Source organism: Mobula hypostoma, chromosome 4 (assembly GCF_963921235.1).
Source record: "Mobula hypostoma chromosome 4, sMobHyp1.1, whole genome shotgun sequence".
NCBI lineage: Eukaryota > Metazoa > Chordata > Chondrichthyes > Myliobatiformes > Myliobatidae > Mobula > Mobula hypostoma.
Genome location: NC_086100.1, coordinates 187,417,992 through 187,436,477, shown reverse-complemented (window position 1 = coordinate 187,436,477; position 18,486 = coordinate 187,417,992). Strand labels below are relative to the sequence as shown.

Genomic DNA, 18,486 nt, shown 5'->3' with positions numbered 1-18,486 from the left:
TCTGCTTTTATGCTTCTATTTGTTTGAAATAACATTTTTAAATTAACATTCTGTCCCTCAAACTGATTGTATTATGATTGCTACTACCCAGAGGTGCCTTCATAAAGGAGTTTATTAATTAATGTAATCTCATTACACAAAACAGAGCCTTCATAGCTGCAAACAACAGGAATTCTGCAGATGCTGGAAATTCAAGCAACACACATCAAATGTTGCCTTCATAGCTGGTTAGCTTGAGAATCTGCTGTTTTAAGAAAATACTCTATCAACTCATAGGTTGTCTGACAAGCTCCCATTATTTATTCCTTTCAGTCCTGATGTATGGTTGTGGTTAGAGGATCTATACGCTACTGACAAAACACTTTGACACCCTGAACCTGGACCATCCTGTCTACTGGGCTTCAATCATCATTAATTAATAAAACTTGTACTCTTCAAGGCAGATGTTATTGGCAGAATTTACCATGGTCTCCATTATACCAGGAGAGCCATAAGCTGTTTGAGAAGAACTATTTCAGATCAACATCTCTGACCCAGTGCCAAGCTCATGATTTAGGAAGCCGCAGAGATGCATCACTCCTCTGTTTTCTTTGAACAAATTGCCTCACTCTCCTGTATTCTTTGAACAACCAAAACCTTCTCCATTGTCTTAGTGGTCTAAGAGAAGTACCACCAAACCTGCCTCTGAAATTCTTCCAAATGCTATGTCAGGATAAGTAAATTAATGTCAGTCATCATAGTTATAGAGATATGCAGCACAGAAACATAGTCTACTGCCACAAGTCTGCACTAACCATCAACCACCCATTGTTTCTAATTATATGTAAATTACTAATTACTTCATCCTAATTATTCCTATATTTTCACATATTGTCAACAGCCAACTCCCTCCAAATTATATTGTTCATCTCTTTACTTTACAGTGACCAATTAAGCTATGAACACACAGGTCCTAGGGATGCGGGAAGAAATTGAAACATATTGTCACAGGCAGATCTGACAAATTCCACACACACAGCACCCAAGTCACTAGTTTGCTCACTGTTTCCCCACTAGCCAGAATCCCCAACTCCAAGGCTCTATCGACTCTGATATGCATCCATGGTTTCCGGTATGGGAACACTCAAATTGTCAACACGCCTGCCTGCTGATAATGTCCATGATGGTGCTGACATGCTCATCAAAGCAGTTATGTAGAAGCTCATCTGTTTCTTCAGTCCAGCACTGTATGACTTTCTGTACTCATGATTCAGCTTCTCTGTGCAGGGCGAAGGAGCACAGCCTGGTGGTCCCATGTCTCTGTCCATTGGGAAGTAAAACCAAGAAGCACATTTTCAACCAAAGACTGGTGGACCAAAAAAAAGCCTCACCCTATACACAGGGGATTCTGTAGGTGCTGGAAATAACACACACAAAATGCTGGAGGAATTCAATAGGTCAGGCAGCATCTGTGGAATAAGTAATTGACTCTTTGGGTAAAGTTCCAACGATGATCTGAAATATTGACTCTTTATTCCTCTTCAATAAACACTGCTTCTTACTAAATGCATTTAACAGAGACAGTGCAAGTTTTACAAACAGTAGAAGTACTGGAGGAAAAATATTAATTGTAGAATGAAGTCAGTTAAAATTGAATTAAGGTATAAAATCTTATTACCCTAATTGAATGTTAGGCAGGCATGATGGACTGAATGGGTTTTTCTTGTTTTAATTTATTGTTTTGGGAAAATAGCACTAGATTTCTACTTTGTACATTTTACGACACATTGTGAAGTGGGTATTTTTGTGCTCTAGAGTAAGGTTTACCTGGGAAAGGAAACTAGGGAGCTGAGAAAGTATTAAGCTTCCTGAAAAGAAAATTGTAATTGTTGTTGATTTGTCTAGCCATTACCTTGGTCCAGTATTTTTTTCCAATATGACTGATTAATTTTTGCAGCTTATTAAAATATGATAAGGGTTTCTAGTGCACAGTAGCAAAGTATATTGTTGCAAAGTATATATCTTAATCTACCTGCTGTCCTGGGTATGAGTTGGTCATTGTTTGGTAATTAGGAATAACGCACAAAATGCTGGAAGAAATCAATGGATCAGGCAAAATCTGTGGACAGGAATAAAAAAAATGTTTCGGGCCAAGTTTCTTCATCAGACTTTCATCAGAAGTTTTGATGCAGGGTCGCGGCCCGAAATATTGACTCTTTATTCCTTTCCTGATCTGCTGAGATCCTCCAGCATTTTATGTGTGTTGCTCTGGATTTTCAGAATCTCTTGTGTTTATGTTGATTGGCAATTAGGAACTTGTGCTGTTACAAAAATGTTTATAAATCAAATGGAGGATTGTACTTTTCAGTAGCGGAAGAAAGTAGTTAAAATCATTTTAGTATAAGGCTGTGCAGTGGATGTTGCAGAGGTAAAACCTCTAATCCATTTTACAGTTGGTAAGTTTACTTTAAAGCAATGGAGCTTTTTCCTCATTTAAATGCCATGCTTACCTATTTTCCACTGTATTAAGCATATTGTACTCATCTGTTTATTCCATTCATGGTAATTAGAAATGGGTGGGGGTTTTTTAAAATCCATTAATTGCTACGTTTTGGATGTATTTGTGTACTGAAACTGCTTTTTCAGCCGGAATAAAGTGATTTAAATTTTCTTAATAATTGTACATCACTTTGTGCATCTAATCAGCAGCAACCGTAAACAATAACATTTTAATTTGTTTGCTTCAAAGATGAATCATTCTACCTGTCTGAGCAAAGAGGTATTTTTAGGAGGAGAGGCGGCAAGTGTGATTAAAGACTTGGTGGCTCGGGAATTCTAGATCAGTTGCAGATAGGTGGAATGGCCTCTTGGAGCAAAGGTCAAAGTAAAGATACTTAGAACTACAGAAAATTAACCTGTCAAAGTCCTATGTGTTGCATGATATACAACATAAACAAAAGTCCTGATGTAAGTATTTTAAGATGTTAAAGGATAGCTATAGGGTTCCTCAGACTATATCTAAAGATGAAAATTTTCTAAATAAAAAATTAAATCCATTAAACAAAGATTTTGTCTTGGAATATTTTTTCCCCAAAATGTACTTTATACATAATATGTTGCATTAATTACAGTTAAGACATCCCTTACTTTGCATTCATTGCGCTATCAATCTAATGGGTGGTATGGTAGCCTAGAAGTTACCGTGACGATTTACATCACCAGCTGTAAGGCTGATGTTCAATTCCTGTCGCTGTCTGTAAAGAGTTTGTACTTTCTCCCCGAGACTGCGTGGGTTTCCTCTGGGTGCTCTGATTTCCGCCCACATTCCAAAGATGTGATTACTGAGCTGTGGGCATGCTGTGCTGGTGTCAGAAATGTGGTGACACTTGCGGGCTGATTTGATTTGATGCAAACAACACATTTCACTGATGTTTTGATGTACATGCGACAAATAAAGCTCATTTTTAATGATAATATGGTCCACATTGCACATTGGATATACAGCACATCCCTTCAGGATGTGACTGAACTTTGTCCATGTTTTAGGAACTTTAAGTATGCCAGACTTTTAAAAAATTTCACTTTGAGGCAAGTTAAGATGTCTTCTGAAGCTGATCTTAAAAATTGAGCTGTTCCTCAATATTTGTTCAATACCCTTTTCGTTCAATAAAACAGTTTCATTGAACTTCCATCAACAAGTCCCCTTCCATCTCAGCTCTAAGTAGGATGGAAATGGCCTAATCTTGTATGAAGACTGAATTTGTTATGATGGTGTCTGTTGTTACTCAGCTCAAGTACATTGAATGCTATTATCTGCCTAATTCATTTTAATGGTTTTTTAAATCATATTCAGCATCATGAAATGTGATATGGTGCAGTGAATGATACTATTGCTTTGCAGCAGCAGAAACTGGGTTCAGTTCTGACCCCGGTTGCTGAGTGCGTGCAGTTTGCTGAACGTCCTGTGGTTGCGTGGGATTCCTCTGAATGCTCTGGTTTCTTCCCACATTCCAAAGACTGGCAGTTTGGTAGGTTAATTGATTACTATAATTCACCCCCGTTGTGTAGAATCTAAGAGGATTTGATGACAGTGTGGGAAGAATAAAGAAAAAGGGATTTAGTGTCATAATTGGATGTTGATAGTCTTTGTGGACCCAGTGGGCTGAAGATCCATGCAGTGTCTATGACTGTCTTTATGGTCCTGCTATATTAACTCCTTTTAGCTGCATTTTAAATTTAATATATGCCTTTTTTTCTTCATAGATCGCCTTTTCTCAGCATAACAACTTCATGGACCTTGTGCAGTTCTTTGTCACATTTTTCAGGTTAGTATACTTGAGTTGACCAAATAATATTGCTGATTTTTTAAAAAAGCTGTTTATAATTAGCTTATATTTCATTAGCAGTGTCTGCCCTTTTAACAACAGTGTAGAGATTCATCTGATAATTTGAGAGTTGCCAAAAGATAACACCATAATGAAATTGTTGCACCAGTAGCAGCATTATTATTTATGAAACATTAAGTCTGTTGTACCATTACATTGCAAAAGCACATCAATGAATTCTGGCCACTCTTATGAGTGCCATTGTGATTTTCCTTTAACCAAGATACTTAAATCATGAATGACTACAACAAGCAAGAACATTATGCTCAGCCACACTAAATGCAATAATTCGAGTTTGTGTAATACAGGTCTTCTACTACACCCTATCCTCGTTATATGCAGGGGATACGTTCCTCGAAGTTGACGCATAATGTGAAATCACATAATGTGAATAATTATTTAAATGGAGAAAATAGGGATGCGTTCCAGAGGGCTTCCTAAATATGTTTTATCTGTAATTTATTCACATTTTCATACCAATAGGGCACAAAAGCAGTACGACAAGACAACTTTTGTATTATATTTCATTAATTTAAGGTAATATTCAATGTAATAAATCATAAAAAGTTGACATCCGAGGGTATACAGTACTCACCAATAGTGGCAGGTGTGTTCACTCCAGGAGATGAGTGGTTGTGGTGGTGTCGGGCAGCTTTACACGGATAAGGTGGATGGTTGTGGTCGTCAGGATAATATCAAGCACAGCAAGGGGTGAAGGAAGACTCACAGAACTCTTAGAACTGCCGGGAGCAGATGGTGCTACCGATTTGAATAAAGTGGTGAGGGTTGTTTGCTTGGCAGCATTTTGTATTAAATTTGCTTGTAGGGAAGAAGGGTTGACGGCAGGGAACGACTGAAATGCTGACTCCGTTCTAAACGTGGGTCCATGTCCATCGCCATTTGTGCGAAGTGTTCTGACTTCCACCATTCCCTCACCGTTGGTAAGCTCCCAGGATTTTCAAAATCGTCTGTTGCTTGCAGCATCTGAGAGATAGCTCGCGGTAAAAAAAATATTTGCGCCTTGAATGCGGCTTACACCTTGGTCGAGTGGTTGAATCAGCGATGTTGTGTTAAGTGGCAGGAAACGTAGTCGTAGTCATAGTTTATTGATCCCGGGGGGAATTGGTTTTCGTTACAGTTGCACCATAAATAATTAAATAGTAATAAAACCATAAATAGTTAAATAGTAATATGTAAATTATGCCAGGAAATAAGTCCAGGACCAGCCTATTGGCTCAGGGTGTCTGACCCTCCAAGGGAGGAGTTGTAAAGTTTGATGGCCACAGGCCAGAATGACTTCCTACGACACTCAGTATTGCATCTCGGTGGAATGAGTCTCTGGCTGAGTGTACTCCTGTGCCCAACCAGTACATTATGTAGTGGATGGGAGACATTGTCCAAGATGGCATGCAACTTGGACAGCATCCTCTTTTCAGACACCACCGTGAGAGAGTCCAGTTCCATCCCCACAACATCACTGGTCTTACGAATGAGTTTATTGATTCTGTTGGTGTCTGCTACCCTCAGCCTGCTGCCCCAGCACGCAACAGCAAACATGATAGCACTGGCCACCACAGACTCGTAGAACATCCTCAGCATCGTCCGGCAGATGTTAAAGGACCTCAGTCTCCTCAGGAAATAGAGACGGCTCTGACCCTTCTTGTAGACAGAAATAGAGACGGCTCTGACCCTTCTTGTAAATGCACAGTTATGTTAGGATGAATGCTGTCCAAATGTTTAGGAAGGGCTGGCGCATTGTCAAGCAACAAAAGAACTTTAAAGGCAAGATTGTGTTCCCGGCAGTAACGTCCCAGAGCTGTGTTACCTTCAGCTGATGCCACGCTGTTTATAATTTCCAACTTTTTTTCAAGTGTTAAAGCGGTTCTCTGCCGCTTGGCTATGCCCAGGACATGACACCGGACACTTAGGAGGCACAGTTAAATATTTCAAGCGCAAAAACACTGCACCGTAGGTAAAACCAACAGAAGTTTAAGATGGTGCCAAAACCAATGCGAGAGTGGCGGGAGTGAGATTGTGAGGCGCGCGCACCTGACTTGTATTGGCGGGAAAGCGATGCTTCCCATCCCAACAGTGAGACTGAGGTGTGCACATGTGACTTGTATTGGCGGGAAGGCAGTGCTCCTCGCATAACTGTGAGTTTTGGATGCATATAACGAGACGTTGTTAGAAATAGGTTCCTCGCATAACTGTGAATCTGCATTGTCTGAAGATGCATATAACGAGGATAGCAACACTCACAACACACTGGAGGAACTCAGCAGGTCGGGCAGCATCCATGGAAACGATCAGTCGGCGTTTCGGGCGGGAACCCTTCGTCAGGACCCAGCTCCTCAGTTCCTCCAGCGTGTTGTGAGTGTTGCTTTGACCCCAGCATCTGCAGATTATTTTGTGCTAACGAGGATAGGGTGTATTGTTAATGTTATGTATTATCTTCTGAAACCAGAACTGATACGGTGCCTAACTGATCGGTGTAGCCTGTAACAGACACAGAACTCTGGAGGAATTCAGCAGGTCAGACAGCATCTACGGAGAGGAATAAAGAGTTGAAGTTCCAGGCCAGGGCCCTGCATTGGGATTCTATACTCTTGCTGTACAATATATAATAAAATTGTACAACTATGATATACAAGAATAAAACATAGGCTGTATTTTGTTTATTTCTTATGCTGCACATTGTGTGATTCAGAAGTTTGCAATAGAACCTTGTCACAAATTCTCAGCACTGATTAAAAATATTATGTAACCCTCTCATCGTAAGCTTGTAACAAGTTAGCTATTACTGTGAATGCAAGCTAACAGTAACATAACTTGACAATGCATTGGAAAAATTCTGAAAAGGCCATTTCCAATATATAAACATGTCTAGGGTAAATGTGATTCAGGTAAACACAAATACAGCCGGCTGGTGGTGTAGTGGCATCTGCACCGGACTTCGAGGCGAGTGGTCCCGGGTTCGAATGCAGCCAGCTTCTTGCACGCTTTCCATCTGTGCTGGGTTGAGCGTCCAGCTGTCAACTCGGCCTTGTAAAAAATAGACAATATGCTAAAAAAAAAGGCAAGGTTGCCGCCCGATGTGCCACAAGGCGCAGAGAGGAATAATAGCATAACTTGCCCAAACATGGAAGCGTGAATGGCCCTTTAAGGGAAAGTAGGACTGCTACTTATATGAATACTGACACACCCATGAACACCCTGAACAAATTTACTGTTCCCCAGGAAGCAGTTTAAATTTTAATAACTTCAATTGAAATTGTATTGACAAACTATTCTGAACAGTAACAAACACAATAATATACTAAATAAAATAGAGCTCATCATATGCTATATATGATATAGTGTATATATTATATAATATAAATATATGTATATTTCTATAAAATGCAGGTAATTGTTGAAGCTCATTGTTACATAATTAATCCAGTTTGCTTCACTTTGTTTGCTCATAATACTGAAGCAATTTTGAGCTGAAGAACATGTCCCAGGAAAGAAAAATATTTATACAACGTCCAAGGGAAAGGTGTCAGACTTTCTCCAAGCTTTTTCCATGTGCTAACTAGCTAGCTAAAAGTATCTGCATTCTCTGTGAGGTCATTGTTTGCATGAGGATTTTCCGACAGCAGTATCTGTCCTTCCAAATGAGTTCTGTGAGCATTTCACCACGTTCTTCTGCTATGTTCATTGTCTGTTTCCATTTTCCACTTTCTTTCTTTCTTTCTCCTTCGATCATGTGCTCACTCTCTAGAAAATGGTACCCACCATTGTTCCCACACTCTAGAATATTCCCAAGACAAAACCTGTCGCTAATTCAACAAGCCTAACTTGTCAATCAGCTGAATTTTTATTACAGCAAAAATGAAATTTTCAATTGTATAATGTAATTAAAGGAACACATAGCATTTTGAGAAAAGCTGCAGAAAATGAAATATGTGACAGCATAACTATTAATAAAATAAAGCATTGTCGTAAACCAGGATATTGCAATTAAATAAAATACAGTTGACCTCCACTGATCTGACTACCTGTAATCCAGTTCCTTCGACAATCTGGCACTGATTATGCTTAATGTGATCCTTCTGTAATTCGGCATTTTCACTGATCCAGCACTCGTCAGGTCCCAATGGTGCCGGATTAGTGAAGGTTAGCTATTGCTTAACGTGATCCTTCTGTAATTTGGCATTTTCACTAATCTGGCACTCCTCAGGTCCCAATGGTGCCTCATTAGTGAAGATCGACCTGTAATGTGCTTTTTTAATTATGCCTCCTACTCACAAGCTTAAAATTATGCTCCTTGGATGGCTTGCAGTCCCTCACCTCTTCTCAGTACCCTCATTTTTTTTACCGTGCCCATGGTCTGCTCTTTATCAAATTATGGTATTGCTTTGCATTGTTGTAACTATATGTTATAATTATGTGGTTTTGTCAGTTTTAGTCTTGGTTTGTCCTGTGTTTTCTTGTGATATCATTCTGGAGGAACGTTGCATCATTTTTTAATGCATGCATTTCTAAATGACAATAAATGAGGACTGAGTGTCCTCATAATCTAATCTAATCATCCCTGCACCAGTTTGCAAAGCTTTCTATTTTATAATGCCCTGTTTGGAAAATTTATAATTTGTGCTTCATAGTTTATATCAGATGCTTGGAAAGAAGTGTTTATAGGAATTGGTGTTATTCATGGAAACTGCCATGGTTGGTCTGAAGCCCAGATGTGAAAGTAGGAGGATGAAATATGAGGCTAGCAACCACATACTGTAGAAACCAAGAGAAACAGAAATGCCAAAAGAAGCTCCAAAGACTCTATCGTGAGAGAGGAGGAGCACCAGGAAGATGGGGCACACTGGAGACGATTTGAAAGACTGGCCAGGAAAGAGGATTCTGGTGAGCTGTTGCCAGCAGCCTATGCCCCAGCAGGGTTGATGCACTTATGAAGAAGAAGGTCTTCATAGATAAATCACAGTTGGAGTCCCAGTCATATACAATGGAGCTCTGTGAAGTGCTACAGAAGCAGCTTATTTAAAATATACTAATTCTGCTTAATATATTTTAATATGAATTACTCAAAAGTTTGTATACTGGTGATTCAAAAAGAGTTTGCTAAACAATTACACAACTATTCTCTCTACCCTTTCAGTGCAACTTGTTATAAATAGCTCTTCACCATGCAGAGTAATCATTATCATAAGAGTTCTGTTTACACTTACGTATAAAATTATTATTGTCTCCCTCTGGAGTCCCTCCTCTTTCCTTTTCTCCCATGGTCCACTCTCTTTTCCTATCAGATTTCTTCTTCCACCCTTTAACTTTTCCACCCCTTACCTCCCAGCTTCTCACTTCAGCCCCTACCCCACTCACCTACCATCCCCCTCACCTGGCTTCACAGATCCCGAGAGCAACACCACTTGGTGCTTAGCTACTGGTAGGGTCACCCATGAAGGAAAAGTCAATGAGTTTCCAAAATCTATGACCTCAGTAGTGGAGCTGGTGGAAGATCATGACACACCACAACAATAGTGAAGGTGCAGGAAGGCTGTAGTAGTGAAGGTTCCCCAGTCAGTTTGCATTCGATCCCCTGGACCCTGACCCTGATCTGTCAAGGACTGTGTGATGGCTGCCTGTGCACCAGCCTCCCTACGTTAATAAGTCACACACAGAAATCCTCCATTTAGGGAATCTGCCCTGTCACCCTGGTTTTGTGGGTCGCCATTTGGCCTCCATAGTCACCTGAGAATCAACCAGCTCCTTTGGAAAACATCATACCCAAGTTGAGTGATTGCATTACTGCCACCACTTTCTGTAGGCTTTTCCGTTCCAGTCCTGAGCATAGGTTTCCATCCCAGGCCATGATGCAACCAATTCAGATGCTCTTCGCAATGTATCCATAGAAGTTTGGCAAAATTTTTGGTGACATGCCAAAGCTGTGTTCAAGTCTTTTGCAAATTGTTCATCTCTCCGTTAGCTGAGTGACTGAACACAACTTGGAATAGTTTCCAAGTTATTTTAATGAATGGTTTCAATGAATACCTGCCATTTGCTTTTCTACCACCATCATTGCAAAAGTCAACATGACCTGCATCAAGCTGTCACAAATAGGCTGAGTAATTTTGTTACAAGATTGAGCAAGAGATATATCATGAAAAATGAAATAATGTACTTGTGAAATAGATGGACTTGAAGTGCTAAGGTCTAAACCAGGGAATAATGAAGAAAAATGGGAGCAGGAATTCTAGTAGCACTTTGCTCTTTAATTTCTTACACTAGTTTAAGTAGATGTCACTGATGTCTTCATGCAGCTATACATTTGAGTGCATACTGTACATATACCATTTGATTTGAGGCTTTGAGCATGTGGGATGCAGAAGACAAAGTAAAAATGACCCACGACTGTGCTGCAACACACAGCTCGAACCACATCATCAAGTTCGCCGATGACACGACCGTGGTGGGTCTCATCAGCGAGAACGATGAGTCAGCATACAGAGAGGAGGTGCAGCAGCTAACCGACTGGTGCAGAGCCAACAACCTGTCTCTGAATGTAAACAAAAGAGATGGTTGTTGACTTCAGGAGGACACGGAGCAACTACTCTCCACTGAGCATCGATGACTCCTCCGTTGAGATTGTTAAGAGCACCAAATTTCTTGGTGTTCACCTGGCGGAGAATCTCACCTGGTCCCTCAACACCAGCTCCATAGCAAAGAAAGCCCAGCAGTGTCTCTACTTTCTGCGAAGGCTGAGAAAAGTCCATCTCCCACCCCCCATCCTCACCACGTTCTACAGAGGTTGTATTGAGAGCATCCTGAGCAGCTGCATCACTGCCTGGTTCGGAAATTGCACCATCTTGGATCGCAAGACCCTGCAGCGGATAGTGAGGCCAGCTGAGATCATCGGGGTCTCTCTTCCCGCCATTAGAGACATTTACACCACACGCTGCGTCCATAAAGCAAACAACATTATGAAGGACCCCACGCACCCCTCATACAAACTCTTCTCCCTCCTGCCATCTGGCAAAAGGCACCGAAGTATTTGGGCTCTCACGACTAGACTATGTAACAATTTCTTCCCCCAAGTCATCAGACTCCTCAATACCCAGAGCCTGGACTGATACCAACCGACTGCCCTCTACTGTGCATATTGTCTTGTTTATCATTTATTGTAATACCTGCACTGTTTTGTGCACTTTATGCAGTCCTGGGTAGGTCTGTAGTCTAGTGTAGTTTTGTATTGTTTTAGGTAGTTCAGTGTAGTCTTTGTATTGTTCATGTAGCACCATGGTCCTGAAAAACATTGTCTCGTTTTCACTGTGTACTGTACCAGCAGTTATGGTCAAAATGACAATTAAAAGTGACTTGACTTGACTTGACTTGAAATATAACTGTTCGATTGAACTATTGGAATAGAATGTTTAGAAAATAAAATCTGAATTTTAATGGAAGAATAAGTTTTCCAGAAAGTTAAAGAAAAGGTGAGGTTCAAGTCTAATTACAGTTAGGTAATAGAACCATCAACAAGAAAATGCACTCAGTGATAACTTTGTTTGGTACAATTGTACACCTTGTAAATGCAAGTATCTAATCAGCCAGACGTGTGGCAGCTACTAATGCACTGAGCTCAATGCAGTTCAGTGGCTGAGTACTGTCATAACAACAATCTCTCTCTCAGTGTCAGCACTACTAAGGAACTGACTGTAGACTTTAGGAGAGGGAAACCAGAGATCCACGAGCCAGTAATCATTGGAGCATGAGGGGTGGAGAGGGTCAGTAGCGCTAAATTCCTGGGTGTCACTATCTCAGAGGACATGCAATGTCCTGCAAGGGGTGCTGGTAGAGTCAGATATATTAGGGGCACTTAAACTGTTAGATGGCACATGGATGATAGAATGGACAGGTATGCAGAAGAGAAAGATTAGAATGATCTTAGAGTAGTTTAACAGGTCAGCACATTGAGGGCTGATGGGTCTGTACTGTGCTGTAATGATAGTCTGCAGGGTATCCCACTCTGGTATCTTGAAGCCACGTTATTTATGTTTTGTCTTTGGCCCATCGAGTCTGCTCCACCATTTCATTATGCTGATTTAATTTTCCTCTCAGCCCTAATCTCCTGCTTTCTCCCCGTATCTCGTCATGCCCTGACCATTCAAGAATCCGTTAACCTCTCCTTTAAATATACATAAATACTTGGCCTCCATAACTGCCTGTGGCAAAGTATTCCACAGATTTACCATTCTCTGGCTAAAGAAATTCCTCCTCATCTCTGTTCTAAAAGGACGCTCCTCTATTCTGAGGCTGTGTCCTCCGGTCTTAGACTCTCCCACCATAGGAAAGATCCTATCCACATCCATTATGTCAAGGCCTTTCACCATTGATAGGTTTCAATGAGGTCATCCCTCATTCTTCTGAATTTTGGGGAATACAGGCCCAGAACCATCAAACGCTCTTCATGTGATGAGCCATTCAATCCTAGAATCATTTTCATGAATCTCCTTTGAACTCTCTCCAGTTTCAGCACATTCTTTCTAAGATCAGGTGCCCAAACCTGCTCATAGTACTCCACTTGAGGCCTCAGCAGTGCTTTTTAAAGTTTCAGCATGACATCCTTGCTTTTATATTCTAGTCTTCTTGAAATATATGTTAACATTGTATTTGCCTTCCCCACCATGGACTCAAACTGGAAATTAACCTTTAGGGCATCCTGCACGAGGACTCCCAGGTCCTTTTGCACCTTAGTTTTTTGTATTTTCTCCACATTTAGAGAATAGTCAACCTTTTTCATTTCTTCTACCAAAGTGCATGCCCCTACACTTCCCAAAACACTATACTATCTGCCATTTCAATGTCCATTCTCCTCATCTAAGTCCTTCTGTAGCTTCCCTTTTTCCTCAGAACTATCTGCCCCTCCACCTACCTTTATATTGTCTGCAAACTTTGCAACAAAACCATCAATTCCATCATGCAGATCAATGAGATATAATGTGTTACGTACCCCGTAACTGGGTTGCCAAACCAGCAGAAATGGATCACTCAGTTGGAGTCTGGAGTACTAGAACTAAGAAAGTTTTATTAAAGAAACAAGCAACACAGTAATCGAAAGGATAATAAATGCAACAGTTCAGCGATGATAAACACACATGTGCACAGAATTAAGATAACAGCATCAATCAAGCTCTATCGTTGTCTAGGGGTAAATGACCAAATTTAAAAGTGACTCAAAGTTCAGTCCAGTTTAGTAGTTCAGTTCGCAGTAATCGTTGCCATGGCGATGGACAACGTGAGGGGAAGAGAGACATAGAACAGGAACAACTGATCATTCAGACACGGCTTCACTCACAGACCGGCGAGATGGCTCACAAACAGCTTTTGGGCGGGTCCTTGGTGATGTCACCTGAGGTCATCGACTGTGACCCCTCCTCCAGATGCGGTCGATCCTCTGCAGTGAACCCGGCACCCAGGCAAGGGCGGACACACACTGGGTTCCCGCTGATCGTACCTTTCCACCCCGGGCGTTGTCTGGTACTTCTCACCGACTCGTGAGAGGCGTACCGCTTCCAGGGTCTCGTTACCTCGGGTGTCGTGTGTGTCCTGCCTTAGCGAACCTGTCCCTTTTTATCCCCCTGCTGGGGTATCGCCTGTCCATCACTTCAAACAGTTCAGGGTTCAAAGGGGGAGCCGCTCCAGACAGCTCTCTCTCTCCCACGTCCCTTCATTACACATCTCCAGACGCTGCTCCATTGTTCCTTATCTCTCCTTCCCCTGAGGGCAGGTGGCAGACCACTTGCTGATGTCACTGATGCTAACCTAGGCCAGCAAACATCTTAATTTTATGTGTATTCTCGTCACAAATGTAAAAAGAATCGGTCCCAACACAGCTCTCTGAGGAACACCGCTAATCAGCAGCAGCTAGCCAGAAAAGGCTCCCATTATTCCCTTTCTTTGCCTCCTGCCAATCAGCCACTGCTTTATCCATGCTAGAATCTTTTCTGTAATACCATGGACTCATAGCTTGTGAAGCAGCCTTATGTGTGGCACCTTGTCAAATGCCTTCTGAAAATCCAAGCACACAAAATCCAAGGCAGGGTGAAGGCCGAGGGCTCTGAGTTTCTTGTCGAGCTTGCAGGGAATTATGGTGTTGAATGCGTAGTCCAAGGATAGCATTCTCACAGAAACATCCTTTTTCTCCAGATGTGTATGGACGGTGTGTAGAGCTGTGGCTATTGCGTCATCTGTCGATGGGTTGTGTCGGTAAGCAAGTTGTAGGGGGTCCAGTGTGCATGGTAGCATGCTGCAGATGAAGTCCTTGACCAGCCTCTCAAAGCATTTGCTTATTATTGCGGTGAGTGTGACAGGACACCAGTTGTTCAGGCATGTTACCTGGGTCTTTTTAAGTGCAGGGACAATGGTGGATATTTTGAAGCAGGAGCGGACTGTACTGTGGGAGATGGAGAGTCTGAAAATGTCTGTAAACACACCTGCCACTTGTGCCACACACACTCTGAGTACCTGCCCTGGGATGCCGTCCCAGGACAGGTGTTGGAGTCCAGTGATCACCGCTTGTTTTACCTTTAGGCTAAGCCTCAAAAACAAAATCCTAACTGAATGGCTTGGCGGGTCTTTTCAGAGGAGAGTTTAAAGTTAACTATTTTGATGTTGTTTAAAATTAGGTATCAGGAATGCAAGATTAAAGCACAATTTTTCCTTCATCAGAGAACCATATGTTTTGTTCACCACAGGTTATTACTGAGACTTGTTTTTATTCCAGATGTTAATTAAATTTATTTCTCCCAGCTGCAGTGTTAGGTTTGAACCGTTAGCCCGGGAGTCTGGATTGTGAGCTGGGAACAACAATTCTGCTCCAGCTGCCAATTTAATTCAACACCACAAATGTCCGCTAGGAGGTGCCATTTACAAGTACACCTTCATTTCATATGCACTCATTGGCCATTCCAGTAGGTACAGCTGTACACCTGCTCACTAATGCAAATATCTAAGCAGCCAAGTATGTAGCAGCAACTCAGTGCATGCAGACATGTTCGAGGTTCAGTTGTTGTTCAGATCAAACAAGATCAAACAGAATGGTGAAGAAGTGTGATCTAAGTGACTTTGACAGTGGAATGTTGTTGGTGCTAGTTGGGGTGGTTTGAGTATCTCAGATACTGCAGATCCCCTGAGATTTTCTTTTTTTTTTAATTTTATTTTTATTTGGATAAGGAGTTCACAATTATCATGTACTTTTTTCACACATATAACCTTTTCCATTTTTTTATATGTATAAAACTACAATTATTTATACATTCTTAAGTACACATTGAGATGATATAAAAGCAAAATAAACATTTAAATAGATAATTATGTACTGTGGTAAATCTATCCTATTAGGCTAAGTAATGAAATTGGTTGTTAAGAAAAATGGTAATAATAGTTTCCATACAACCCTTCCGGACCATTTCCACTGGTCCAAAATGTTGCATACAAGCCTATATACCAACCATTGTAGGTGTTTATATCCCAATTTGTTCATGCTTGTTCCTGCCCGCAGACATAATTATCCAATCCCTATGTATTTATTTACTTAATTTTTTCATTTTTTTTTATCCCTTTCCCAAATCTTTCCCTTTACTTGTGTTAATTCTCTATTTTCCAAAAAAAAACAACAAACATTTAGACTAGGGGTGCTTATGTTAGCAATATTACTGTGTTGATGAGAAGAGCAATATAAATCATTAGGAGAGTCATCTGAAGTCTGCTCGCATTGGGGTCATATATTCAATCCATTTATTCCAGATTTGATAAAATGTTTCTTTTTGAGTTCTCAGGGATGTGCCCTCTCTTTTTTCAATTTAGACATAATCTTATTTCTTTTAATTGGATTCAAAACCCCATTAACATTATAGGAAATTATTTTTACCAATTCAGTTTGCATTTTTCTCTAGTAGAAAAAAAGCACTCTCCTTTTCTAACCAAACAGTAAGCAATCCCTTCTCAACAGTAAACCAAGACATATAACCACACCCTAGACATTTCTGAACGTATAACATTTGAAAATTTTCCCCGACTTCCCACAGTGAGGCCTGAGCACCGACCTGCCTCAGTTCAGAGGGATAACCTCTATCTTCACCCTGTGTTAGAGGGCCCTCAGCAGTTTGAATAATCATAGAGAATTTTCTCCTATTTATGTCTCGACCATATTGCTATCATTCAAGTTATTCCGCCTAGATTATTTTCAATTACCAGTTTTCATTTTACTTTTAAGTCCGATTTACTCTTTTCAGTCATTTCTCTTAATTAATCTGTATTCTCTGTACATTCGCGTCTGAATATTTGCAGCTTTTCCTTGTAGTTTGACACTCTGTTTCGAGTGGAGTGTCCTCGCCCCACTAACTGCCACGACTTCTGCTGAATCCTCTCCAGTTGCGACTCCGGTTGGGTGATAACTTTAATAGGTAGTCCCCGGTCCGCCAGGTCTGACGTTGCCTCCTCCACCGTAGCGTAAGTTTTTGTCCCTTCGTCGTAAAAGACTCTCAGTCGAGCTGGATACAGGGTCTGGAATCTGATGTTGTTTTCCATCAGGACTCTCCGTGTTTCCGTATATTCCTTCCGTCTGACAAGAATCCCCGGTGCGTAGTCGTGGTCTAAACTGATTTTACAGTTGTTCCACATGAAACCTTTCTTTTGCCATGCTCTTTTAAGCACCTCTTCCTTCGTTCTGTAACTGAGAAATCTGATCAGAATCGATCTGGGCTGGGCGCCTGCCGGAGGCTGTGGTGCCAATGCGCGGTGAGCCCTTTCTATCTGTAGGTCTTTTGCGGCCGGTATATCAAGGTTCTCTCTAAGCAGCTTCTCCACGAAGGGAATCATCAATCTGGGTTTACCTTCGGTTCCTTCGGGAACTCCGTAGATCCTCACATTTTCCCTTCTCGAGCGGCCTTCTTGATCTATTAGTTTCCACTGGAGTTGGTCTTGTAGCTTCAGCATTTCTGCTATCACCTCCTCTGCATTTTGTAGCTTCTCTTCAATTCCAACAATCCTCGCTTCGGCTTCATCTATCCGCGAGTTAGTTTTTACTATTTCTCCTTTAATATCTTCCAGCTGTTTGCTGTTATCTTGTTGGAACTCGCGAATCTCTCCGAGAATCAAAGACAGAGTCACCGATTCCCCCTCATTATCTCCGTCCTGGCTTGCCGTGGGAGAGCTAGGCCCGTCGCCTTGCTGCATCTCTTTATGTTTATCAGCCTTCGAAGCGGACTTTTTATTCTTGTTCTTAGACATCATCCTTGCCCCTTTTATTAGTATAGTTATGCAATATTAAGTATTTGTCTAAATTCGATTTTGGGGCAGTTTACCTTCTTTTTTGTCGAAAGACCTTTTCCTTACGCCGCCATTCCCTTGATGACCCGGAAGTCCCCCCCTGATCCCCTGAGATTTTCAACGACAACAGTCTATGGAGTTTACAGAGAATGGTGAGAAAGACAAAATGCATCCAGTTCTCTGCGAAAATGCCTTGCTAATGAGACTGATTTAAGCTCTGAATGCACAACATGTTGAACCTTGAAGTGTGCTCTTCTACAGCACCAGAAGACTACAAACATACAGAAGTACACTCAGTAGCCTCTTTAGGTACCTCATGTACCTAAGCAAGTGGCCACTGTGTGTGGTTACTAGTGAGAAGGAAAGAATCAGAATAAGTACCGTCCAGTATGTGAGATTTCTTTCCTCCAGGGTGCAGCCTGTATGACAGGTTCACCAAAAGATTTCCTCCTTTTAATAGAGCTGTCACCTTTCAGTATGTGCAGGACAGTAATGGCAAGCATAGAACTGACTTGGTGTCAACTGTGACAAACGACCTTCATGTGCTCAAGTCTGGGCGGCAATTAAAGAAACACTGTTTTAATTTAAAGCTCCCATGGTGTAATTTTGTGGGTGCCAGTCACAGGATGGCCTTTTGAGACACAAAAGACTACAGGTGCTGAAATTTGGAGTGGAGAAACCAACAGCAAGAAGAAGTCATTGGGTTGAACAGCATCTGAGGATAGTTGGCATTTTAGTGTGAGACCTGGTATCAGTCCTGTTAGAGATTCTCAATCAGGAACATTGATCATCCCTTCTCATCTAC

General features: G+C 41.3%; 2 protein-coding genes across 4 annotated transcripts in view; one reads left to right on the top strand and one right to left on the bottom strand.

Moving 5' to 3' along the window:
* The window catches only part of gfra4a (GDNF family receptor alpha 4a), a 422,120-nt gene that overhangs the window by 19,484 nt on the left and 384,150 nt on the right, over nucleotides 1-18,486 (bottom strand). The gene's annotated exons all lie outside the window — the stretch shown is intronic.
* The window catches only part of atrn (attractin), a 415,178-nt gene that overhangs the window by 268,396 nt on the left and 128,296 nt on the right, over nucleotides 1-18,486 (top strand). For 2 of the 3 annotated variants that reach the window (XM_063047121.1, XM_063047122.1), the window contains exon 25: nucleotides 4,243-4,304. In XM_063047121.1, coding sequence (XP_062903191.1) covers nucleotides 4,243-4,304 — 62 coding nt within the window. Of the gene's footprint in view, nucleotides 1-4,242; nucleotides 4,305-6,828; nucleotides 7,023-18,486 lie in introns of those variants that run through there. The other variant, XM_063047124.1, reaches the window with a different exon arrangement.